Raw genomic sequence first — 27,193 nt, 5'->3', positions numbered from 1 at the left:
GACAAAACAAGTTTTAAATCGTATTTTCGACTGGAATATTAGAGCGTATGATACGTTTCTAATCAGGTAAGTGTAAGCTTCTCATTATGACTAATTCCAAGTGAAAATGTTGAAATGAAAAAAAGACCTATAACGCCGAATCTGATACCTATGAATATTGTGTTTTTAACGATTCAAAAATAAGGAAATGATCTCGCGAAATACCGAAATTATAAATGTTTTCAAGAATAAAAGCAAATTGTGTACAGCATTTTTTTTTTATTTTTCAAAGCATTTTCCAATACACCAAAGCTCACATCTTAACTCAAAGTGTGTAAACTTGAGTGCAGAGCCAGAAACAGAATTTTGCTTTATCGTGTTTAATTTTGATCAAGATTGTAAAACACTTCTCTTGATTGACGCAGGGCTACTTCGATACCATTAGAATATATTTGCTAGAATATGTTTAGATTTTCCCATTTTCAGCATCTTTTTTCTTCCTTTTTTTTATAAATTTTCGAAGATAATAAATTTAATTTAATAAATAAATAATCAACTATTTTTAGTTACAGAAATGCTAAAACTTGTAGCGACTGTTGTTGTTTATTTGCTCTTTGCGGGGGATACCGCTGCTGGTCAAAAGTGAGTATTGTCGGGTGTTATATCATATATGTTGTTTTAACATGTTTTGCCCTAGTTAAGTTATAAAGTTCTCACGTAATCAGAATTGTGAAGGTTAAAAATTTATTTGGGAATCGCCATCCAAAATGAAATTTATAGCAGAAAATGCAAATCAGCATTACGTGTACAAAAATATGTTTATAGTACAAGAGCTGCGGTATTGAGGTAGCATTGAGGTGTGTTTTTAATTTGATATTGATGATGATAAAGGATTTCGATCTTGCAATACGCGACATAGTTGAATCGAATTATTCAAACTCTTGTATAAAAATATCAAACATGGCTTGTTCCCAGCGCCAGTAATCGTTTGTGGTTCTTCTACCAGTTTCATCTATTTATTTCAAGTTGGTGTCTCACAATCTTGTTTTGAAAAACAAACTTCAAAATATTATTCTATGTCCAAATTACATCAAGAGCGGTTTACCTAGTTGAACGTTTTCCGTTAATATAACCTTTATTACCAACACATACCTCGGATGTGTATTATTTTGCCAAACTGCGATGCAACAGATACGGCAATAATAATCAGTATAGGAAATATATATATGTCTTAATATATCTATGTTCTATCAAACTTTCGAAATCTATTAATTTAATGAATAACTTCATTTTTAGCACGTACGCTGTGTACATACCAAAATCTGTTCAACGCGGAATCCCATTTAAAATCGGTGTAAAAATAATACGAAGTGAAAATCCCGTCATTGTTGAAGCAACTCTCAAATCGGAGGGTTTTAATGAAACGTCGGTTGTAACTATTGAAAGCGGTAAGTGGAATCAAAATATTTTGGATCTTTTTATAGTAGCGTATATACGAGTGGTCGGACCTTCATGATCATGAAAATATACTTCAATATTACTAGAATCGCAGGAAAGTAACCATCTAGGAAAATCTATTTTATAGCATTTGAATAAGTAATATAATATTATTCATCGCTTTTTTTTTTGCAGGCGAAACTCAAACGATCAGCATCAAGGGGGTATTTTTTATAGAACCACATTTATTTTGACACACGATAATCTGTAACTGCCAGACAAAATCTCTGCGCCATTTTGTGAATTTGTACAACTTTTTTTGTGTGTTGATTATTTTAGTACACAAAAAGGGCGACAGAAAAGAACATTTTCTACCGAAAATTTGATAAAACGCGTTGATGGAATTGTATTGAGTAATGCCATCTTATAAGAATGTCTTGCTAACGAATTCCTCACAAAATAAACATTCTATACACTGTTTAAATGAAATTTTGAAATAAATTTGAATAATAGTTATTAACCGTAATTAATGCCAACTTATTATTTAATCAGGTTCCTCTAGATCACAAGGAAGGTTTTAGTGTTCAAATCGAAGTAGTCGGTACAGACAGTGTTACTGGTGAAGAATTATTTTCCAACAAAACCGGAAAATTTGAACTTGACTTGCAGGACAAAGCTTTTTCTATTTTTATTCAAACTGATAAAGCAATCTATCAGCCTGGCCAGACAAGTAAGTAAAATGATGGTGTATGTCAACCTCACCAGGAAAATATAATGTTTTGCAAGAAAAGCTTTCAAGTACATACACAAATATATAAGTGGATAAAGTGAAAATTAAAAGCTTCGTTTTAAGTGGTTATATAAAATACAAAAGCGTTCTAATTATCTCCTTCGTGTACTTTGATGATTGTAAAACAGAATTAGTATATTGAATGAAATATAACCATTGCCTTAAATTCATGTTCTTCTTGGAAAACGAAATCAAATGTATATTTTTGCATTTCGCATGTTTTATTTTTATGTTTCAGTCAAATTTCGAGCAGTGGTGACGACACGCGATCTCAAACCACTGAAGGATGCTGACGGCACGTCACCCGTGGTAAAATACAGTTTGCACGATCCAAGTGGCAACACTGTACTTCTTAATAGCAGTGCTAGGCTGGTCAATGGAGTTGTTGGTTCGCAATTTACACTTGGTCGACACGCCAATCTCGGAACTTGGCAAGTTCAATATACAGTTTATGTAAATATTCTCTTCTATATTTGTTATCGTTTATTATCATAAGATATAGCGATATTGCGGTAAATCTTGTTAAATTTAAATTCTTTTCACACTACTTTACCTCTTCTGTTTATACAAAAGCATTTGCATAAAGTTGCATTGACTTAAAAGCGACAATATTGTGTCTTTGGACGTGCATCATGATGGAAATGTGTTCCCCATCGTCTTCAAAATATACTCCACCTTTATGAATATTAATTAATACCTGTTCAAACTTTTTTCTTTTATTATAGTCATAGATCATAATAACATTGTTTCAAATTCGGCCATTATTCTAGAAACTTTTTTGCTACAATATGGTACAAATTTAAAGAAACTTAGATCAACGTTTTCGGGGTTTTTAGAAAGACACAGAAACGATAGATGTTACAGTTGAAGAATACAAACTACCTAAGGTTAGAATACAAATCAAAACAAATCAAAAATATTTGCACCCGAAATCAACCGAGCTAAGTGGGGATGTCGGAGCTCTGTAAGTTCCTAAGTATTTTATCGTTTCTATATTCTGCCTGTGATTGGTCGACGATACATTACAATAAAAACGGATTTGATGATCGGTTTGAAGTTGTTAAGTCAGGGTAGGAATTGGGCTCGATTCAATTCAAATCGATCAAAGATTTTGTTGACAGCATGTTTTCAAATCTCTGTGTCTGTATTTCATAAGTTCATCATTATGTATTTGGTTACTGAATTGGATTCACATGGAAGATAATGCTGCATTTACTACACATCTTAAAACAGTGGTTGACGCTACTGTTTGATAATCTAGAACAGGGCTACACAACTATTTTCACCAAAGGTCCGTACGCAAAATTTAAAAATTAACCGCGGTCCGGTCATTTCAAAAAACATATTTTAACTATGAAAATTTTTTTTTAAATGCATCGTTTGACAATATCCATACTGCGTTCTGGAGTCGGTAAGATAAGGCTTCAGTTGTGTAACTGAGCGCCAAGTTTGCTCTGGAAATATTCAAAATAATCTGACCCATAGCAGCCGTTAAAATATATATATTTTAAAGACCTCCAGCGACTTGAAATTATGTTTCAGACTGATAATTTGGAATATATTAGTTGCGAAGAAAAACCATTGTTTCAAATAATATTGAGAAAACCAACTACCTTAATAATAATTTCAGCAAACGATTCATCAGTCGATGTCGTGTCCAATAGTAAAGGTATTTGTCAATCGTCAGTCTGAGAAATTACATTTCATCGTTTTTGCCAATCATTTCAACCTTTGGTTCTAGGAAATGAGAGTATACTATTTTGCAAAATCGGGTTATTCGATCTATATCAAAAATACAACTCAAAAATGGCACATAGCACGCAAAGCCACGGAAACAATTTCCTAATGTTTACCACCTTGTCTAAAAATCTGTGAAGAATGTATCCAAGTAGCCTCTAAATTTCAGTTTTTACTTACTGATTAGCCAATGCCAGGGGATGAAACAAGTGAGTCGATGCTCTGAAAATCTTACATAGCTACCCCAATTTTTTTCTCAGCGTTTTATCGAAAAATGCATTACATCACGATTGTGAAATAGAAGAAACGATGCATTCAAAGTAAAACGTAGCTGCGCTCCAAATTTAAGGTTCGAAAGGTCCGGATTCGGACCGCGGTCCGCCAGTTGAGTAGCCCTGCTTCAGAAGAGTAAATCGCCCCATACCAATTTTCATTCCTATAACTTTGTTTGTAATGTAACAGTTGTAAGCATCTAAATATCAAACAATAGTTAGATAAAGGACTGATTTTTCTCAACTGTCGATAGGACAAGACGTAAACTATGAATTTCCAACAACAATTCTTCAACAAATAATGGATCCATCGATTCCCAGTAACAATTCAGTATACTTAAAGACAGAAGAAGTCATTAGGAAGCTATTTTTATTTATTCCATATATTCTTGTTTATTTTTTTTTTCAATTTTCGAGTTTTATAGCACCCGATGTTTTACCCAAATTGTTGCTGTTCTATTTTATTTCACGCAAATTTATGGAATACTTTATTCCATCACGCTCGACCGTCTCCCTTATGCTCTTCGGTCAATCTTTTCCACCAACGCATTGCTCTCAGGCCTCCGATCTCAGTTATTACTTATAGATTTTAATCGGTAAGTATGTTGGTAGGTATATGTCTGTCTGTTTGTTTGTCTGTTAGATGCACGCGATATCTCACGAAAGCGAGATTGAATTTCCTCCAGATTTTGCATGTACATTTATCATATTTCGTACCAGAAGCCTATTGATTTTGGATGACTTATGTGGTATAATTAGCGAGTTATTAATTAATTAGTGATGGGACACAAGGTGTCACTATGGAGTAAGAGCGCTGTTTTGGGGAACCCCTAACTTTCGATTAATAAGTCTTCGGTCTCTGACCGATATTCTTGTTTGAACATTGCTCTCTTGTTTTAACATTAGTTATATTTACTTACTATTTGTGACGCGTGTGAATGTTGTATATATTATATACATATATATATAGATATCTTGTTTCTCCCATATAAAGCTGTCAGTGCGTAAGAACCTTATTTAAGATATCTCATTTATTCCAGGTTTACATTTGGGCAGCCAGTCAAAGGAAGCGGAAGAATAGAATTCACTATTGTAAATTACTACGACAAGGATTCCCAACAAACCATCGTACAAAAATTCTGGGTAAGATAATAAAAGAAACTAAAACACAATAAATCCACATGCCTGTCGTTTTTCATATTTCAATTCATACAACATCTGTGAATGGGTCAGATACAAACAATAAACCTTTTTGTTAAGGATTTCGACGGGACCGCATTCTTCTCCATTCAGACATCAGACATCAAGAGTATTCTAGGATGGGACGATACAGACATGTACGCAGAACCTTTAAAAATGACAGCGTATGTCAAAGATAAAAACACAGGAGAAGAATATAAAAGTCAGAAAATTTTTTGTGGTTTTTTCTTCGATGTTTCTCCCATCAATTCACACCAAACTTTTCAAAAAAAAAACGTTAGCCAATTATTTGTCATTATTCACTGTTTTCGTTTTCTTGGGCTTCATGTTCTTATGTTTATTCGTATGATAAATTCTCACAATGAGAGGATTTTAATTAGGCTATTAATGCTCAAATGATTAATTGGAAAATATATGACAGAAGAATTGATTCCCCAATACATTATTCAGTTTAAATGCATTATTCTGCCGTACCACAAACGAACAGATCGAAAATAGTCTTCAATATATTCACTACCTCAAATTTTAAGAATTACTCGAAAATATTTTTTGCACAGAGACAACGTCTGTCGCCCTCAAAACACAACGTTTGAGGTTCGAAGCTGTTGCAACACCTCATATTATCAAACCTGGATTTCCTTATATAGCATATGTGAGTCTGCGTCGAACTTCAGAATATAGTTTAGATTGAAATGATAAACTATCTAATCACGAGGTTTATTTCTTTTTTATTGTTTTGGCCTTTTATCTTATTCGATACAGAACTTGTGAGTAAATGGGTGCGAAGGCCTAGCGGTTTAAAGTAGAGATGTACCGATACCACTTTTGTCGCCGATACCGATACCAGCTAAAAACGCCGATACCGATACGCCGATACTACAGAAAGGCCGATATAACCGATACTATGTAATTATTACTTAATTAAGGGTGCTGTGTACGGCAGACGGGTTAAAACAATGGTCTTTGAGCGTTGTTCTCAGTACACATCATTTCAGATCAAAAAAAAGATATATCACGTAATATGAAATTAATGTTTGGTGGTTGCTTTAATTGATTAAGATAAATTGTACAGTAACGCTAATAATCTCGGTGTTCAATTAGAAAACTCATAAGCCGGGATGTCCAATTTGAATTTAATGTTAATATCGCGACCTTCGAATATCGTTATTCGTGTTTAAAAGAATAACGAATAGCACCCACACATTCTTGCGCCGCCGTCCTACGTTCAAATTAAAAGCATTTTACAACTATTTTATTTCGTGGCTAATCGTAATCGTCGACGTAATAAGTCAAAGCCAACATGAAAGAATATCAATCAGCACCGACAAAAAGAAGGCCTACTTATAACCGTCGAGGATGTTTTTTTACTTCACTATTTTATAATATTTTACAATTGCTATCATATATTTTGAGACAGTCTAGGACTAGGCGGTCATGTCAATATATCTATAAAGAAAAACAATATATCTATAGTAAAAACAATCCTATGCTCTCGCGTGGGTGGGGACATGTATGGCTCATAGCTCACGATCTATCCAGACAAAAAAATAAATTAAAAAGTAGTATTCCAACTAGTCTTTTAAAACATTCTGGACCATATCAAAAAGATAAATATATCGGAAATATCGGCCTTAATCTAACCGATACCGATACATAGCCGATCCCGAAAAAATGACCGATATTGCCGATACCGATACATCTCTAGTTTAAAGTCGCAATGTCAAAAATTCATGCCGGATGCGGGCTGGTTGAAATTTGGCAGTTTTCGACCTGATGACTCAGTTTCAATAGTAGATACTTACGCCAGTTATACAGTGCCAATTAAAATCGTATTCTCACCATACGATGTAATATATTGGATTGGTAATGTGAAACTGGAAATATACTTTCCAAAAACAGCTGCTTGTACAGGGCTCAGTTTGGAGAGAAAAATGTAAATAAGCGTTTTATGGAAGATTTGAACTTTTCTTGCCCAAAACGTTTCTAATTTAGCTTAAATGTGCAATAAAGGACTGACTTTATTTGTGGAAATTAGTCCATTGGTATTATATGGATGTCGGTAGTTTGCTTGCGTTGCATTTTATTTACATCACCTTAGTAAAGCAATCAGCTATGATAAACTGTGTCGCAGCGGATAACAGATTTATATGTATGGGATGGCAGTTTAAACTATTATGATTTGAAAAATATTTTAGATCAAAGTGTCAGAAACGGATGGAACACTTCTTTCTGAAAAAGAACGAAATAATTTTCCAATGTTGATCGATATTGAATATTCGTGAGTTTCTAAATATTTGAACCTAAGAAAGCTTTCTCTCTTTTTTCATTTAATACTTTTCTTATTCGTTATAAACATCACAATATATATATTCACTGTGGTTGTTTAATAGTCATACATTTTATGATGATTGTTAGAAATAACCTGCTATTTAAGGTATATTCACCGCCCAATGATCATTATACGTATAATTTAATTATAGCTTGGCGAAGTGCAGTTGTCAATTTTTTCATTTAGTAATCTAAACATCGTAGGATACTGACAAACTAATTTTTATTCTACAAATCCGATTTAGTTCACAGCCTAAACTTTTATTAACGGTTTAATATTTTGGCCAAATATTATTTCTCCTCAAACTATCCATTTTACTCCTTTAGTCATTTTACCAATCATTTATATATAATTTAAACATCTAAACTAAAGCATGAGACAGCAACTCATTTACTTGGTATTATTTTTTCGAGATTTGACTAAGAGTTAGATGAATAGATAGTTTATTTAATAAACATACTACATCATAAAAGAACGGAGCATTCTGGAACATCAATGTACATAAATGTTCAAATTACATCATTATCTGTTAAGATACGAGTGGGTCTGGGATGATCATAATCTTGGCAATCGCAAGAAAGAAAAGAAAATCTCAGTTCCTGTCGAGGTTGATGAGAATGGTTTTGCCAAATTGGATATAATAGCCGATACAAGTGATTTTATTCGAGCAGATTTTAAAGTAAGAATTACCCATTACTCAGCGGGTTGGATCGACCATGTTGGCACTGCCGTTTCAATGTCTCCGTTAAGTTAAGTTCTCATGCATATATGCTCATGCTCCCGGGGGGCACATAGTGTGGTAAATTGGTGAAACACGGCAAACTGGAAAGTTTTCGATACTTTCAAAATGATAGTATCAACCAATCGCTCATTCAAATTACAGTCACACTAAAAAGTGGAGAGCCATCAAAAATGCTTAGAAAACAGTAAGCCAAATTACTAACAATCATATATGATGCAGTGAACCATTACTAGACATCTAAACCAGCTTTACAACTAGCTTCTTCCAGAAAAATTTACAATGACTAATCAGATATTAAAATTATATCGTAATGGATAACTACGTGTAATGAAAAGTAATGTCAAAGTTTCTACTTTTTCATATAGGGTATTTGACCACTTATATTTGTGCTACGAGATACTCCATAATGTCGAGGCAATCAAAATATAAACGAAATTACTCATTAAACAAACTATCAACATCAAAATTATTTTTTACTCCAGGTAGAAGTTCCTTCAAGTTTTGACGAAAACCAGTTTTGGTTGACATGGGTTGCAAATGCTTTTTTATCACCTTCGAACAGTTTTATAGAAATATCTACAGACGATCTCGAATTGGAAATAGGAGATAAAGCCAATATCACTATTCATACAACAGATATTTCAGAAAACTATTGGTTCATGGTGAGCAAATATTTAAATACGTATTAGTTATGTAAGTGAGTGTGGTGTATGTAACATATTTTAATCTCACTCTTAAACCGCTTCTTACCTATTATTCCCTAAATAAGCTTATTGAAAGAATGTCAACGACTACCAAGTTAGCGTTCAATCCTAAGATAACGGCTCGTTGGATTTCGGGGGAACACAAAAACGTAAAATAGACTACGGTATATATAGATCAGTGTTCTTCAAACTGTTTTCGTCGCGGCTTGTAGCAGCCAACTTGATGAGGCTAAATATTTCGCGACACCCAGAAACTAAAATAAAGTAATGAAACAAATAGTGATCATTAGAACAATTACGACTCTACTGCACTTTTCATCAAACCTAGTCTCTATTAAACTGCTTAGATTTAACTTGATTCAGACTTAAGTACCGGTAGTCTATAATCTGTATAACCTGTTCTACAAGCATTTAATCTTAATAAACCACGAAGCGGCGTTGTGACGTAACAAGAGTTACGTAACGCATGATGGCTCGTATACGTTTGATTGTAATGTGTAACGTTCAGCTTAATTCGTCAAGTTAAGATCCGATTTTCTCATCTGTTTTCAAAAGTTTGTCAATACTTCATCTCGAACTGCTTAATTAGGTTTACGTAATGAATAAGTAAGTTGACGTTTTCTACTACTACGTCCGTGAGTGGATTTAGCGAATATGTTTAACGTATTATGTTTGGTAGACTGTGAGCTTCGATATTTTGACATGTTAAATGAACGTTGAAGTCACCCAGCAGTCTTTTTAAATAATTTTTTTTGTTCACAGATTATTGCCAAAGGAAACATCGTAAAACAAGAATTGTATTCACCTCCCGATCATGTTAAGCAATCAAACTTTTCAAGCTTTGAATATAGTTTTGATGTCACAATGGAAATGATTCCCAATGTTCTTATCGTGGTATCATTCGTGCGTGAAGACAGTGAAATTGTTGCAGACAGTGTTAAAATCCCAGTACGGGCGGCTTTAGCAAATAAGGTAACATTGTTACTAGTACCGGTATCAGAGGTGCTCCCGTATTATTTGTATAAAGATGGCGCACAACCTGAACATAGTATGTGTACCAGGTTAAGGTTAGCAGGTTGTGCGCCATCTTGGTACGAATACTACGGGAGCGCCGTATCAGATGCATATAAGTTAGTTTTGAACGATGAGTTTATTTATTAATACTCCAAACACGTTAGAAATATTAAGTTAACACATATTCACTTTCAGGTTACCTTAACTACAAACACTGATCAAACAGACGTAAGATTACCGGTCAATATTACGATTAATGCAGAACCAGATTCCTTCTTTGGTTTGAGAGCTATCGATCAAAGTGTTCTGCTGTTGAAATCAGGAAACGATATTACTCAGAGTAAGGTGGGAGAGGACAATTTTTTTTACCTGATAAGAGTGAAAGTCCATTCTAAGTTCACTAAACATAGCCCATCCACCGTTGTTTGAGATATTATCTCAAATGTAAGGCCTCGTCTTATTGATTGAACCTGGCTACGCAACCCTTGCTAATAATTTTGAATTTTGAGATTGTAATCTTAGCATTTCATATAGATTCACTCAAAAACCTTTTTATTCTTATTTTCCTAGTAATGGCCATCATAGTAACTATCATCATTGATACAGATCCTCTCTTCGACGATTCTATTTAACGATTTACAAAATTTTATTCGGTTTGTTTCGCACGCTTGTCAAGAGAAAATATACATGTTTAACATCCGAATCTGAAAAACAATGTAAAAAACTATATAGGCAGAGTGAATATTTTAAAAAAAAGATACTGTAATGTTGAAATATTTTGCTATGTTTTGGGTATAGATTTTCAGAGAACTGGACGAATATGGAAGAGATAAATATGATTCACATGTCGGCTGGGATGCACCGTGGGCGAACGAATGGTGGCCTTACCCTATTCATGGAAATAACGTAGCTGAAGTTTTTGAGGTAACTGATTCAATATTTATTGCAACTCGTAAATATTACGAGTGAAAGTTTCATGTTATTGGGTAAGGGGTTGGTCACTTCAACGGAGTTTTATTATTGATTTGTTGAGTTCCGACATCGATACATTCCAATATTGCAGTATATATAATCCTTCAAACTCTGTGGTTGACTACTTAGTAGGAAATATCGTATTTATGGAAGAATAACATTAATGTGTTGCAAATAGTTATATATAAATATATATTTATAGTGTAATTTGAATTTTTTTCTCAATAATAGACGAGAACTTTTTTTATTCCAATTTATAGAATGCCCGACTGGTAGTTCTGACGAATGCTCTGGTCTACCAAACAGTGAAACTGGGTAAGATTAGATGTAAACACACAAATATTAACCTACTTGTCACGCATATTAAAAGTGCACGATGAACATTAACATTGTGACAATTAAAAACATTTGATTCTGATTACTACGGCATATTTGCTTAGATTCAAACGATGTTTCTACGATGACATATTCAAACCACTTACGAACACGTAGCTCTTCCTGCAAGCTCTCATAAAACTCTCATATTTCCATTTTTCATATAATATAATGCAAAAAATATTTATTGAAATTTTATTCCATTTTCTGTAAATACAACAGCGAAATATTATTTATATTTAAAAAAGTTTTCTTCAATTTATTTATAGATCCTTGCCGACCCGTTAACAGTAGCGGTCATCATCTTGAAGATGACAGTCTTGGCACCCCAGCATTACCAAGAAACTACTTTCCAGAAACTTGGATTTGGACTGATGGATATATTGGGTAAAACAAATATTTAATATTTTGCAAACTGCAAAATTTCTTTGATAACATGACATTTGTTTTCAATATGAAGCATGTTTGATTTGTAGCTTGTATTTTGCTATATTTTTCAAAAATCATTCAATGTGATTTCATTACAAGATATCACCTGATATAACTAAATTTTTTTTTAACCATATATATATTCAATGCTTGAAGTATAATTTATTCATTGTAAAATGTCTAACATTTTTACTCCAGATAAGGCTCTATTCCACTAGTTATTCTAGGATGGGTTTAAATTGGAGTTGGAGAGTGCGCGAGATAGTCTACTATCCGATCTAATATAGATACAAGGTCACACCTTTAAGATAAATTCAATATGTATTTATATCTTTTACAAAAAATCGAGTATTCCTATATACCTATTCAACACGAGTACATATCGATTGTTTTGTTAAATTGTTGTTATTGTTGTTGTTGTTGGGCCTTATAAAGGTCGCTAAAGCTGCTAATAAGTTGTTACACACGTTATTACACGTCACACCGTATTTCTTGCCCGCCGATTTTTGTAGCAAACTTGGTGCTCCCAAGTGCCGGGACCGATGTGTCCATATATTTGAACATTGCACTCTTGTTTTTATAATGTTTGTATTAAACTTTACAAAAATTTTCTCCATGAATACGTGTACATACCGATTGTTTTGTTAACTTGTTGTTGTTGTTTTTAAAGATATCTAAAGCTGCTAGTAAGCTGTTACATTTATTTTTTGTGAACTCGCCCTGAGTCAAGTGAGGCTCGATAGTTCACCAACAGATTTCTGTTTTTTGAAGAACACTTTTTATTTCGTGTTTCGGCGAGACCTATTTACCCATATATTCGAACATTGCACTCTTGTTTTCATAATGTTTGTACTAAACTTTACATAATATTTCTCCATGAGTGTAGTAAAAACGGTTCCACCACATTAAACTACAAAACACCGGACACAATAACATCCTGGGAACTTAGTAGTTTTGCTATTTCTGATACAAAAGGACTTGGAGTCACTAGGAAAAATTCTGAGGTGAGAACGGTGCTATTGATAAAAATAAAGTTTGGTTGTATTATATTGAATACTCGAACATAACTTGATATCAATAGAGATAGAAGTTGGTAGCTAAAAACTGGTATACCATAAAAAAAATTGTTGTCTCCATTTTTACGTTGAAGCTGTTTTCATTTTGACGCTTTGTGCAAAGAGGGTTTCGGCACTAATTAAGTTCATAATCAATCAATCTAATATAAGTTTTTGAAAGAGTTGTGGAACAATGAAATCACGTGAATTTGCATTAAACTTCCGTAGCCCATTTAAATTATTTCCCATTTAAAAAATCCATATTTCTGATGCACAACTTAGTTTCATAAAGATTTTAGCTTAAAAATACCTAAGGTTGTAAGCCGTTATTTTGCTTCGTGGATGTTGTATTCACAGAACAGATTATGATTTATTTACTATTATTATTTTGCTTCTCAGATCAGAGTATTTCGAAACTTTTTTATCTCTCTTAATCTTCCGCCAACTATGATCAGGGGAGAAACACTCAACATGAGGGCGACGATCTTCAACTACTTTGATAAAGATATTGAGGCGAGTGAATTGGTTTTTCACTTAATTAATTAACTATAATTAAACGAGAGCAAAATAGTGCGTGTTATACTATAGGCTATATTATATCAATGGAACACCTAAGGTCCTAAGCCTTCGACACATCAAGTGAGAGTTATTGCGCAATCAAGAATGAATTGGAGTCCATAGAGCCCAAAAACCTCTTCAAAACAAAGCAAATTAATATCAATTAAAGAGTAGTTTTTCCCATAACATAGACACACAAGCACAATACCGTAGCATCGTGATTCTTGATCGTGAAAGAACATATTATATTGAGCCTGTTATATGATAATATCGCTTGAAAATGTAACAGGTTACCGTTGCATTGGAAGAGAACGAATGGTACGATCTTATCATTATTGGAGATGATAAAATTGCAGCAGGTCCAATTCGAAATATCAAAATTCCTAAAAAGGATTCAGCAACAGTCGTGTTCCCGATAACGTTTAAAAAAGCTGGAAATGCGAAAATATTTGTGAAGGCGCTGACAGCCCAAGCCGGAGATGCAGTGGAAAGAACAATGGTTGTCAAGGTAGGACTGTAACTTTGTTATTAATTTGGCAGTTAATTCCAAATCTTAACTCAATTTATATTAAGATTTATCTAATTCTAAGATGTCAAAAACCTCACTTGGTTATATGTTTCAGTGGGCGTGTTATTCTCGAATACAACGTTGATTGCATCGAGTCATTTGAATCACTCTACACGGCGTAGTTAATACATAATAAATTCATATAGTAGGAATAGCGCTAGAGAAAGCATTAGAATTGTATTTTACTTTTAGCCCGAAGGAATTCAAAAGACTGAATCTCATAGTAGCATAATCGACAAAGCAAAAAATGATAGTAAAGCCGAATCAGTAATTTTTCCTGTTACTATTCCTGAATATGCTGTCGTGGATTCTGCTCATGTTAAGTTCTCGGTATCAGGTAAGAAAAGATAATCAATAATTCATCAATAAGACGGGTATTGTCAAGTTCGTTTATAAATTGATTCTTATAATAATCACTATTATAAAAATTAAATCGCAAATTACTGTTGAACACTAAGGAAACAGGATTAAAGAATTTCAATGTATGAACTACTAGACCAGGAGTGGGCAATCCCTGGCACGCGTGTCACATTTGGCACGCGAGCCCATTTATTCGGTACGCGAGCGAGGCCTCGGAAACGATATCATTCTCTTACAGATAAAAAGTTCCAAGACTGAATTATTTGATGAAACCAGTGTTCGTTTATTCAATATCGTTTGTTAACAACAGTCATTTATTTAAACGTTTTGTCCTTTCATGACATATGGCTACAAAGGAATATATTATGACGGGACAAATGAGTGTGCTCTCGTCGAGAAGTGCGCAGGATCCATTTGGCTATATTTTTACGTAATATAGTTTGTCTGTACCATCCTTTTTATTCGTCTTTTATGAGATTGTGCATCATGTTGGTTATAAATACTTGCTAATTTACTGTTATAAATTGATTTCGGAAGAAATACAAGCAATTAGGGAAGGGAATACAAGTGCATAAAACTAACTATTGCGCGTGGACGGCATTACTCTCCATGTTTTCATATACATATGCTTGTGAATCTCTGTTCTCAGTTATGTAATTTATTAGGTCTCGTAACAGAAGCAGCCAAAAGATGAAACCAATGGTTTGCGTATTTCTTTGAAAGATAAAAAATATAAACCCAATGTGAAATCTCTATCAGCGGTTATGCAGCAGCAGAAGTCTCACTGATAGGAAATTAAATGAAAGTAATTAAATCTAATTATCAGACTCATATTTACCTAAATAGTGAACCTGTCTGTACATGTTTGAAAGGTTTATTATTGTGTATTTTTGCATTAAAAGTAGCAAAGCATTGTTTTTAATTTTGATCGGCACGCGGAAGAATTTTGTCGTTAAATTTAGTCGATTTTGGCACGCGAGCCGAAAAATGTTGCCCACCCCTGTACTAGACCACCCATTGTATGTATATATTTAATATTTCAATGTTTATAAACAATAGTTAACTTATACATTATAAGTTAACAAATAAAGCATATTGTTATTTACAGTTTGTTTTTAGGCAACATACTGGGTAATGCTCTCAGTAACCTTGGAAATCTTCTAAAAATGCCGAGTGGGTGTGGCGAACAAACTATGGTCAGTTTCGCACCGGATGTTTACATCAGTCTTTACCTAGATAAAACAGGACAATTAGAGGGAGAAACCAAACAAAAATCGGAGGACCACATAAGAGGAGGTTTTATAAATGAGTTGAGGTACTTTCATTAAAAGTATTACAAAACAGTTTAATTTCTAAAAAAAATATAGCAAAACATGCTTCCGCCAATTGTGTATAAACTAACTTATAATCGCAGCCGCAATGTAGACATTTGTTTAGCCGATAGTATAGGAATGTCACATAGAAATCTATACATACATGATGGTTTGTGTAATCCCAATGTTTCATTGTGTTACGACTTGAAAAAGAACTGAGCAGACTGCAGCTGGCCAACAGAAGTTCTGGCCAAGTAACTGTTAGGTTAAGTTGGTATGCGCACCAAGATGGCGCACAACCTGAACATCATTATGTGTGTGTACCGGTTAGGATTCAGGTTGTGCGACATCTTGGTGCGCATCCTTCTGGAGCACCGATTATTGTATTCAAGACTATAGTGCCATTGTTAATCTATATTTGAAAACTTCATATTAGTTCTAGGCATAAATTCTAGTTTCAAATGGAAGGACGTTCTGGTTAGGTCCACGTACGTGATAACTGTTTATTTTCTTCTAGATATCAACGATATGACGGATCATTTAGTGCATTTGGAAAGAGTGATACGTTCGGTAGTACCTGGTTGACAGCATTTGTCGTAAAATGTTTCATAGCAGCAAAAGAACTCAACAGTGATTATATTGGGAAATGGCCGCTTGAGAATGCAATTTCATTTCTTCTCGAACAACAAAATGATAACGGAACTTTTATTGAACTGGGGAAATTATTAAACACAAACATGCAGGTTATATACACATTTATATATATATATATATAGAATATATTTATGGTAATCTCGAACAAATGATTATATAGAATAACTGTAATTGTTATGATCATAAAGATTAGTGAAACTAAACAAAATTAATTTTTAAAATTTATTGAACATGTTACTTTTTTAATCACTTTCGAAAAAAACTTTTCAGGGTGGAGTCAACAGCAAAGAAACTTTGTCAGCCTACATATTAATATCTCTGCTAGAAAAAAATTACACAACTGACCAGGTAGTATAATGGTATTGCAAATGGGTTATCTATAAAACCATAATACCGTGCTTTGTTGCGACACAAAATGGACCTTTTATTTTGGTATTATGTTATTGTTGTCGTTGTTGTTGTAAAAAAAACAGGACCTCCAACTACTTGACCAATTTCTTTTTCAGTGATTAATGCTTAATGATTAAGGATATTGCTTATATTTATTTTAAAAATATCTGTGGGCTCTAGGCAAATTTGTTTTTTACTTCGAAGATTTATGGGTTGTCTGGACGTCACCAAAATAAAAAATAAATGCATGTCGTGATTCCGTGATCCTATCTCAGTGATCTGATGGTCAGACTACCGGTACTGTAAACGATTTGATACCATTTCGTTTTGGTCTTCGTGTCTATATATTAAGCATTGCTTTTTTATTAAGAGGTAAAAATCCTGGTGGATAGAATTCCGAATTTATGGTTTATATTCACAGCATAGCGTACTTCCAACAACTGGTATATCAATCCATAGTAACAGGTGTTTCCAAATGGCTAACAATCCACCTATTTTCGCGACTATCTAAATACACGTCTTGCTGATAACATCCCGTATTGCACCAAATACATTAGTATTTGAAAAAGGGGTACATATGCTTTTCCTGAAAGAAACTATAAAATCTTATTCAAATACTGCGGTATAGATCAAAAATCGTTTTGTCACGTCACATTCCATTGCATTCAATGGAAGTATCACCATGAGTCTCATGTATATCTTGACAAAAACGTCCTCAAGGCTGCTCTACAGATATATATACCCCATATTACCTTGTCTTGGAATCCTTCTCTAGTATATATAGTTTAGTTGATATTTGCCATTAAAATCATATACTTTTGTAATTATTATCTTTGTCAATTCAGCCTATCGAGGAAACAGTAAATAAAGCTCGCAAATATTTGGAATCCCGAATCAATTCTGTTAAAGATCTCTACTCTCTTTCGATAATGACGTATGCACTTGCTTTAACTGGGAGTGATAAAGCAACGGATATGTTACAAAGTATAGATAAGATGTCTACTGTGAAAGGTAAGGATCAAATTATAGTTAGACCATCGCATCATGCTCTGAAGTGATGTAGGGTACATTTGTGAATAGGATATTCAACGTATTTTGCTAAATAAGGATTCATGCTACCATAGTCATCAAAGCAGGGGAATGGAACGCTACGGGATCTGCGTACGGCACATAGAGCTCAAATAAAAATCCAACACTCGATGAAAATCTGTCATCTTACTTCCTGTAAGACAGAGCGCAATGATCAAATATATACCGCAGTAACGGTAGCAAACGCCAGGAGATCTCAAACTTTTGATTTTATGGAGCCCCACATTAAACTTATTACAATTAGCTATTGAAACTCAATACTCATAAATAATGTCATATTTGAACTACTACCGTCTTGTTGCCACATTTCGACGTTACCGTTGTCAAATCTTATTGATGACGCTAATGCTTCTTTGGGAAATTATAAAATTAGCCAAGTCATAAATTTGAAGCTTTTTTGCCGGTCCGCGAGAAAATTTCGGTGTTTTGTTGTTTTTATGCCGCCTAAATCGCTTTACCGAGGACGAGGTTGCGTTGGTTTATTACGCAATTTCTCTTCCGCCGTCATATTGCGACATCTTGGCGCCGAGTAATTATACTTTTCGCTTTTTCGGCTCCGATTCATCTCGAATGCGCTCCGATCTCTTTACCGAAGACGAGGCTGCTTTATTACGCAATTTCTCTTCCGCCGTCATATTGCGACATCTTGGCGCCAAGGAATCACACTTTTTGCTTTTTCGGCTACGATTCATCGTGAATGCGCTCCATCAAATCACGCAAGATTCAGAAACCTAAAAATTGGCATGCATGCTTTTTCTGTACTGCATGCTTTTCCTGATTAATATGACCATCCAAATAAAACGTTATGCATATTTCTTTCTTATATATAAAAATATTTTCATCTATAGCTTTAATTAAAGCGAAGCAAGGAAATTGGCTGCACGCGCTGCAGGGCTACGTGTTGCAGAAACTTCCTTGAGGCATCGTTTGCAATACTATATTGGAAACTAAACAGCAGCAAAATTTTCACTAGAGTTAATTGCGTTTGTACATGATTTGGCATGTACATGTTTTTTATGTGAGATGTTTTATGTGTGCCTTTCTTACGCATAATGGGTACCCAGCACAGCATTTCATTACGCAAATATTTTTGGTCGGCACATTATTTGATAGTTTTTCTTCGTGTGAGCTGTTTTTGAGTGTGCCTTTTTTGTCTAAATGCATATTGAGTGCCCGACATTGCATTGTATTACGCAAATATATGTTATTCTTTTATGTTCCGGTCATTTCAATTTTTTGCCGGTCCGCGAGTACATTTAATTTAGTTTTACCGGTCCGCCAGGGTAGAAAGGTTGGGAACCACTGGACTAGACGACTGCTCTCACCATCAAATAATTTTTAATCGATAGGCCCATTATTTGGAAAAATTGGCAATTTTTTTCACACCGAAAAATTCCCTTCAACTAAAACAAGAAAAACAACATGGTTATATGGCGACGTGCCCAAAAAGTAAAATGCTCTGACACGATTCTCTCTAGCCTTTACCGGAAGGAACGAAGCCTTTTTTATTGTTTTACGTGCAGAACCATTTTCGAGCAAATAGCACCATAGGCTACGTTGTAACTTCTAATCTGCAGGAAACACAAAATTTTGGAAAAAATCGATCATTGGAATATCAAAGTGTGAGGCTAGAAAAGAACGCTGTCCCTTCAGCAATGAAAAATCAAGTGCATCATCCATTGAAATGACTGCCTATATCCTATTGGCGTACGTAAAAAAGGGTAGAAAAGACGTAATGCCGATAGTCAGATGGTTAGTGGAACAACGTGGAGCATTCGGTGGATATCAATCAACGCAGGTGATCAATTTTGCAACTTGGTATATCAAGGAATGCTAAAACCTTAATCAATATTACGTAGAATTCCGAATGCATTTTGGCAGTGTAAAATTCGCGCGAAAATTCGCATTCGTTGTACAGTGTTGCGAAATATTTGTGATTGCATTTATTTACATCGTATTTTGGAGTTTAAATAATTATGCTGGCAATGTCTCAACACGTCGAAGTAGTACACATCTTTTGTCTTGTTCAGGATACCGTTATAGCTATACAGGCCCTAGCAACTGTTGCTGCGTTTTTTTCTGAACGAGATATGAAGCTTGAGGTGACTGTCAAACACAGTGATAACAAAGATTTCATGGAAACATTTCAACTGGAGAAGGACAATCAAATAGTGCTTCAGACGACTAAAGTAATTTTTTCAGAGAAAGCATTGTTTTTCTATAAGTCGCATGGCACTGTTTACTATACTTTTGTACTTCCTGTGCTTCTATCACTCCTCTTTTCTCTTTTTATTGCAAATACCTACAGATTCAATTTTTTTCAGTTGCCAGCAATATCAGGAACTGTATTAGTGTCTGCTACTGGACATGGTTTCGCCGACGTTCAACTTACAGTTTGGTATAACCTACCTGTCGGCCCGAAAACAGATGATCCTTTCATTGTTGATGTCAAAATGAAAGAAAAATATGGAGGCAAGATGATGTCGTTAGTTGCATGCTCGAGGTCAATAACACAAAAATTATTTCTTTTTCTAAATATTGTTTCTTTTTATACGCCTTATGGTAAATAGGACATTTTTATATAAATAGGAACATCTTCATGAAGTATCTATTAATCATACGAAAAATTCCATAACGCAAATGATTAATTGTTAATTGGCCATTATTATTGATTACGATGAACAAAACTATTATAATTCAGAATCAACGACAAACGCAGAGACGTAGTGAACCGCACTGGAATGTTTGTGATAACAGGAAAACTTCCCAGTGGATACACTGCCAACGAAAAAGAAGCGACGACACAAAATGAAGATACCAAGCTTGTTGAACTCGTAGACAATGAAATTACTGGATATTTTGATGAAGTAAGTGCGAATTTTGCGGTCCTGGTAGTGTATAGCCTCGCAAAAACGATTCCGTTGTCGATTATGGTCTTGCATCTACATGTAGTATTGTATTGTTTTAGAATTTATTTTTATTTTCTCGTTTTTAATTTATTGAAATATAAAATCATAAAATATTCTCATAATCATTTTGATTGAATGTTTGATAAAATCCTTGAAATAAAAAATTACAAACATTTTTAGTTTCTTGTCAATTGCATATTCTAATTGTTCTGCAGCTTCCAAAGGGAAAAACAATGTGTATGAACTTGAGATTGACACGTTTTGCAGAAGTATCCGGAATTAAACCTCAGTTATTTCAAGCATATGATTACTACGAACCAGGTTGGTAGAATGTGATAATTGTATAATACAGGCAAAAATATTATTCCCTAATATCTTCATATTACTTTATGCTGTCAATCGTTGAACAGAATTGTGAGTTCGATATTTGCGCTCCTCGTTACTCGTTCAAATTTCACGGAGTCTAGTGCCGAAATGTTGAACTTCCCGAAGACTCCTCCCAAAGTCAAGAGTCTCACAAGAATAGGAAATTTTAGATTTAATTTCTGTTGTAAAGTGTATTGTGGCATTTTGATGTGGTAATATGAAATTTTGCCACGTCATTATTCAAATTTAAAATTTATTTTTTAAACATTTAGCTAAAACAACATCATTGCTGTATTCTCTACCAGAACCCGACAAAGGGCGGATATGTGCCTCTTGTGGATCAGATTGTGTCGGATGCCCACGTTAGTATAATTTAAATTAAACTATCAATTGCGATTAAAAAGAACTAAATTAAAGTACAATATAACTAATAACAATATGAACAAAATTTATTAATTTTAAGAAGAAGTTATTATGAGACTAATGAGTTATATGGGATAAATTCTCTAAATAATTTCATTTTGAATTCATTGTGAAAAGGTTATAAAATTGCTTATAAATTTTGTATAATTTGTACTTCAAGTAAAACTATACATTCATATTAGATGTATGTTCTGACGTTTTTATTGTTTTTCAGCAAAACAAATTACACTGGATTACTGCAAATATCCTTGTCTCAAAAGTAGGTGACATTTTAGTATTTACAATATGAAGGCATTAACTTACATGTTTTTTTATCAAGTATTCGTTTGCAGAAATTTTTCCAAATTTTTTTCAGTTTATGAGAGGTGACATTTTTCAGAATTTTACAGGAATGACACAACTCACCCAGCCTGAAACTCTCTAGATTAACTGTTTACCTTGAGATAAATATGAACTGAACTGAAGGAGATATCATACCCAAATTACACAACTATACCATTGAAAATATTTACTTCGTATTTGCATGCTACTAAAATTTTTGACTTATTTGGGATAACTGTTGTACCCATTTCTGACCCGTTCAAACTGTACAAAAGCTTAAATGAGAGTTGCCTGCATCACTTGCTATTGATCTGTTAAAAATGGAAACAAAGCTTTTATGCACGGTGAAGTGGAAAAAAGAGTTCTGAAATGCGCAAAAGAAAAGGAATATATCAAAAACGCACCGCTGCTGTAAGACGAATGTCTGTCAAACAAACCATTTATATTTACGCAATTTGATTCTCAATACCAATCAAAATCGAATTTCTTAAAATACATTTGGTCCTTAAGACATTGGACTCAGATAAACAGGTAAATAATTTAAGTTAACACATACTATTTGGTTTCAGAAATGAAAGCATTTGATAATGGATATTGTGACTTCCCTTGTCCAGGTAAGCTAACTAGTTTAAATATATCAACATTAGAGACAATTTGTTATTGCAGGAAAATAATCTGATATCACTCAATTATTTCATTTTAAAACATCATTTTGTTCATACTTTAGATTATACTGACGGTCTTTACTACGATCCTGGATCGCATATTTACAAACTGATGCAAAAATATTCCAAACATACCAAATGCAGTGTTCCCAATGGTGCAGGAAGCTCAGAATTATATACGGGCCCACCAGGTAAAATTTTAATTGTCTTTTAGATGCAATTACGCCATGGGAAGAACCATACAAAATAAAATTTGTTCTACATTGAACAAAATACCATGATTGAGTTACATGTTACAGATAACACCAAATATTTAAAAATATTTGTCATACTTTCCGACTGTGGAAACATTATAAATTATTCTGTCGAAACAGATAAAATTTCATTTGTATATGTTATTGTCAATTGATATAGGATGACAAATTACTTTTTTCTTAATACTAAGTAGTCATACTAATTGAGAAAGAACGTACATACTATAGTACATTTTCAAATTATAGCTCATTTTCTGACTTTGCTCACACATAGGCGGGAAAGAGAATATTATATATTTCTCAATCTCTGACTTTGGGGACAAGACGTTTTCAACACTACGTGACATAGGCCTTGGCTTAGAACAAAGTACACTCAAACGTTACACCAGGGGTCACCAACCTTTTCGAGGCCGAGGGCTACTTTCTAGGTGTAGATCAAGCTGCGGGCTACCAGTTTAATGTACACAGTCAGTTTGCTCAATTAAGCTTCAAATATTGATAACTACTGGTATTTAGTCAAGTAGGAGCACAGATAAACTTTAGGAGGATTCTTCAGGAAAATCGAACGATTATCACAACATATCAAATAAATTTTTATCAATGACACTTGCATTTCAAAACTGAGTGTTTTGAAATTGATTTTGAAGTGATCACTACTATAATACCCTAGGGCCTAGGAAACCACAATGTAATTGGATTATTCACAAACACTCTGCACAGTCCAAAAATTGATTGATTTAGCTTACCTTTAAGCGCCGTTATTAAGCTTAGTTTGGAACAGACCTGCGGGCGACTCATGTGGTCTTCACGGGCGACTTGGTGCCCGCGGGCAACGCGTTGGTGACCCCTGCGTTACACATTATCATTATTTTTACAGCTACACTCCTCGATGGTGAAAACGAATACATTGAATGTTCCTCTTCTAAATATTTGAAGCAAATGCTTTCAAGCAAAAAAGGATTCACAATATCGTTATTGGTGCATCTTAGTGATGATCCACCATACCATAAACGCATTACTCTTTTCACAATCGGAGCAAAAAAATCCACGAAACCTTACGTGGTGTTTGAAAAACCTCAATGGTTAGTACACGCACTACGAGTTATTTTTATTTTCTATACCTCATTTTCTTTACAGTAAGCCCTGATTTACACTACTTTTCAAAGTATCATGTGTGACGCTAAAAAAGATTCTAGAGTCAGCACCTAAAGCCTCATAATACACTATTTGAAAATTGGCTCTGGCTACAAAAATGTAATTTTTACATTTTTTAATCTCCGACCGCTGACTACAGATGACCAAATTTTTACTTTCTTGAATGTGCAAGTTGGCTACAAATCAACTTTTTCAACCAATCTGACGATACATTGTCTTAATTGTGATTTTCATTCGAATTACTCACCAACATGAAAATTTTTTATCGTTTTACTAGGTCTTACTATTACACGATTCGAGTAAACTTGAATGGATTCGAATATACCGTCGACGATATAGATTCGTATGACGAGATTAAACTTAATAAATGGACGATGCTAACCGTAAAATTGAGAAAAGGAAGAGCTGAGGTCTTTTTAAACAACAAAAGAAAAGGAAAAAGTTCTAGAAAGTAAATTTGCTATTATGACTAGTTCTAAACTTCTAAAAAAAAAAATATTCTTTTAGAGTTTATAGCCATTACAAAACCAACATAGTTCATTTCAATGTCCTGAACGGATATCCCTTGGAAAAGGAAAAACATGACAGAGGGGAAAAATGAAATAATGGAAGGGAATATGTCATCTGATTTTGTGGGACTGATTTGGTATCGGCGTTTATGTCCCCCGCGCACATTTGGATATGTGTGTGACAATGTTTTGAATGATCCAGAATCACTTTGAAAATTCAGAAAATGTATGATTTGAATTTTTTTTATAATTGTAGAAGACGAGCTACAAGAAAAATAACATCCGACATTACCCTCAAGATAGGACAACCTCACATTGTGAAAGGCAAGCAACAAGGTAGGCTGTTTTATATTAAAAATACATTGATCGAGCACGGTTTTCTGACACAAAACACAAACATTACTACATCAGATATCTCATTTGTGATAAAGCGCTTTCGGATTCAGTCGTACTCATTTCAATTCTTAGTGTGATAGAATTCTACAAAAAATGAAGAATTTTTCAAAAAACTCATTGTTAACCATGTGCTCGTTTCCATACTTTTCTGAAATGGATTGATTTGTACTTTAGGAAACTTCAAAGGACTGGTGTCTTCGCTTCATATTTGGTCTCGTTATTTGAACAACCCACAAATTTTGGATTTCTACTATTATGTCAATCCAATGATGTCAATTCATGATCCTCGACTGAGCAATACTCGAGTACAAGAGCTTCTCCCTAGAACGTTGCGTCGATGTTTCACGGATCCGTATTATGATTCATCCGATTTGAAGAAAAGAGCGGGATATTTGGCCACACCCTGCGACGATAACGACCCAATATAATGTTCTAATTTCGAAGTACTGTATTTTGAAAATCTGTCCAGTTATACTTGCCCATGAATCGTTAAATTTGTACCATTGTTCTTCATTGGTCTCTACTAGGAATTGGACATAAAACATAGACATCGATTTTTTTACAATTAATTCTTGTAAAATATGATTTGTATGATTAAATAAAATATGGTTGAATCAGTCTCTGTAGTTCAATAAGCACGAAGAGTTGAAGATTACCTAGCGACGAATTATTATTGTTCATTGTGGGAAGTGTAAGCTACATTTATTCGAGAGCCTTAAACTCTTTCTTATTCACTAAGAATTAAACTAGAATATCGGTCGGAGACTGAAGACTTATCGATCAAAACTACGGTTTCGATTCATGACTCTATAGTGACACCGCGTGTCCCATCACTGATTAATTAATTACTCGCTAATTATACAACATAATTCATCCAAAATCAATAGGCTTCTGGTCCGAGATATGATAAATGCACATGCAAAATTTGGAGCAGATTCAACCTCGCCTCCGTGAAATATCGCGTGCATCTAACAGATAGACAAACAGAAAAATACCTATCAACATACCTACCGATCTAATAATGATCGATAAGTAAAAACGATCACATTGAATGTATATATAACATAAATATTTGTTTGGCGCCAACGTATCAAATTGAAATAACGGAGGGCAGGAATAGGCGTAGAATCGACGCCGTAGAACAGGGGTCACCAAACTTTTTTGACCGCGGGCCGGGTATGACTCAAATTGTGTTGAAACGGGCCGGATGAATATTTTTGTCAATGCAATACAATAAATTCACAAATGTTGGGAATATCGCAGAATATAGATCGAGAACATCCTAGGAGTTTAGCTGTTATCAAAACGTTGCTGTCATGAATTAGAAATGTTACAAAATCCGCGACAAAAAATGTACGCATCACGTCTGCTAAGTACCGTTACGCCGTGTTGAAATATCGCTCATAAAAACGACTGCCTGCTGTAGCTTGGAATTCTATGAAATTTTGACATAATTTAGATAAAATAAACAACTATTATCTGGTATTTGAATTTTTTCATTAGCGCATAAATTTCCCAACATTCGACGCTTTTAAAAATTACGCTCCAGTTATACGTAGTGCAAATTATTGATATTGTCTATGGACACCAATAAAATTTATATGGACGTGTGTATTTCTTGTCTAACTTGATACGTACCAATTTTTATGAAGTTCGTACAATCAGAACATCGTTAATTATTACCCACAATGAACCACTGTCAAACTATCATGCACAACTCCATCGTTTATTTGCGACGATCTTTCGGCGGTGTCAATGACCGTTGCCAGAATAAAATCCTGAAATTATCTCAATATACCATAGATGTGACGCACATCGAAAGATTAGTGATTGATATGTGTTATTTTTCCATATTTAGTACAGTTCTTATCAAAAAAGTAATACAATCATTATGGAAAAAATTGGCTGTCGGGCGGTACTAAAATTCCGATAGTTTTTATTTAAATCGGATGAACTTCAATTTTTTTGTAACATACCCACATGAATATCCGCATTAAAGCAGTACAAAAGTTAGTGTGGCTTTTGAAATTGGAGCAGTACGCGAGGGATTACAGTACTGTTAGCACAAGATGCACATTCGACGTTTATTTTAGCACGAAAAACAAACAGTTTCGTCGAAAGCAAGCGCCACGAGTGTACAAGTGTATCGCAGAAAACGTTACGTACTGGTAGCATTCAAAGTAGCAAAAACGAAGTTTTGTTTACAACCACGACTGAAAATCTGTTAG

General features: G+C 34.1%; 1 protein-coding gene across 1 annotated transcript; it reads left to right on the top strand.

The window, feature by feature from the left end:
* Positions 1–25,583, top strand: LOC120333095 (CD109 antigen-like). Its single transcript, XM_039400447.2, has 39 exons — positions 1–66; positions 546–621; positions 1,276–1,427; positions 1,612–1,640; positions 1,969–2,146; positions 2,445–2,659; positions 3,043–3,170; positions 5,256–5,358; positions 5,476–5,617; positions 5,973–6,067; positions 7,611–7,693; positions 8,279–8,423; positions 8,969–9,148; positions 9,953–10,162; positions 10,400–10,549; positions 11,003–11,128; positions 11,437–11,491; positions 11,821–11,938; positions 12,867–12,984; positions 13,435–13,548; positions 13,883–14,101; positions 14,354–14,498; positions 15,641–15,836; positions 16,352–16,577; positions 16,759–16,836; positions 17,724–17,889; positions 19,545–19,765; positions 19,998–20,156; positions 20,292–20,470; positions 20,669–20,834; positions 21,092–21,197; positions 21,515–21,604; positions 21,880–21,924; positions 22,556–22,600; positions 22,714–22,842; positions 23,783–23,987; positions 24,338–24,511; positions 24,826–24,905; positions 25,140–25,583. Exons 2-39 carry the CDS (start codon positions 554–556, stop codon positions 25,391–25,393), a joined length of 5,292 nt encoding a protein of 1,763 aa, XP_039256381.2. The 5' UTR covers positions 1–66; positions 546–553; the 3' UTR covers positions 25,394–25,583.
* Positions 25,584–27,193: the final 1,610 nt, after the last annotated feature.

The sequence above is a fragment of the Styela clava genome, chromosome 13 (assembly GCF_964204865.1).
Source record: "Styela clava chromosome 13, kaStyClav1.hap1.2, whole genome shotgun sequence".
Taxonomy (NCBI): domain Eukaryota; kingdom Metazoa; phylum Chordata; class Ascidiacea; order Stolidobranchia; family Styelidae; genus Styela; species Styela clava.
The sequence above is the reverse complement of the archived record's forward strand: the minus strand, read 5'-3'. Positions and strand labels throughout refer to the sequence as shown.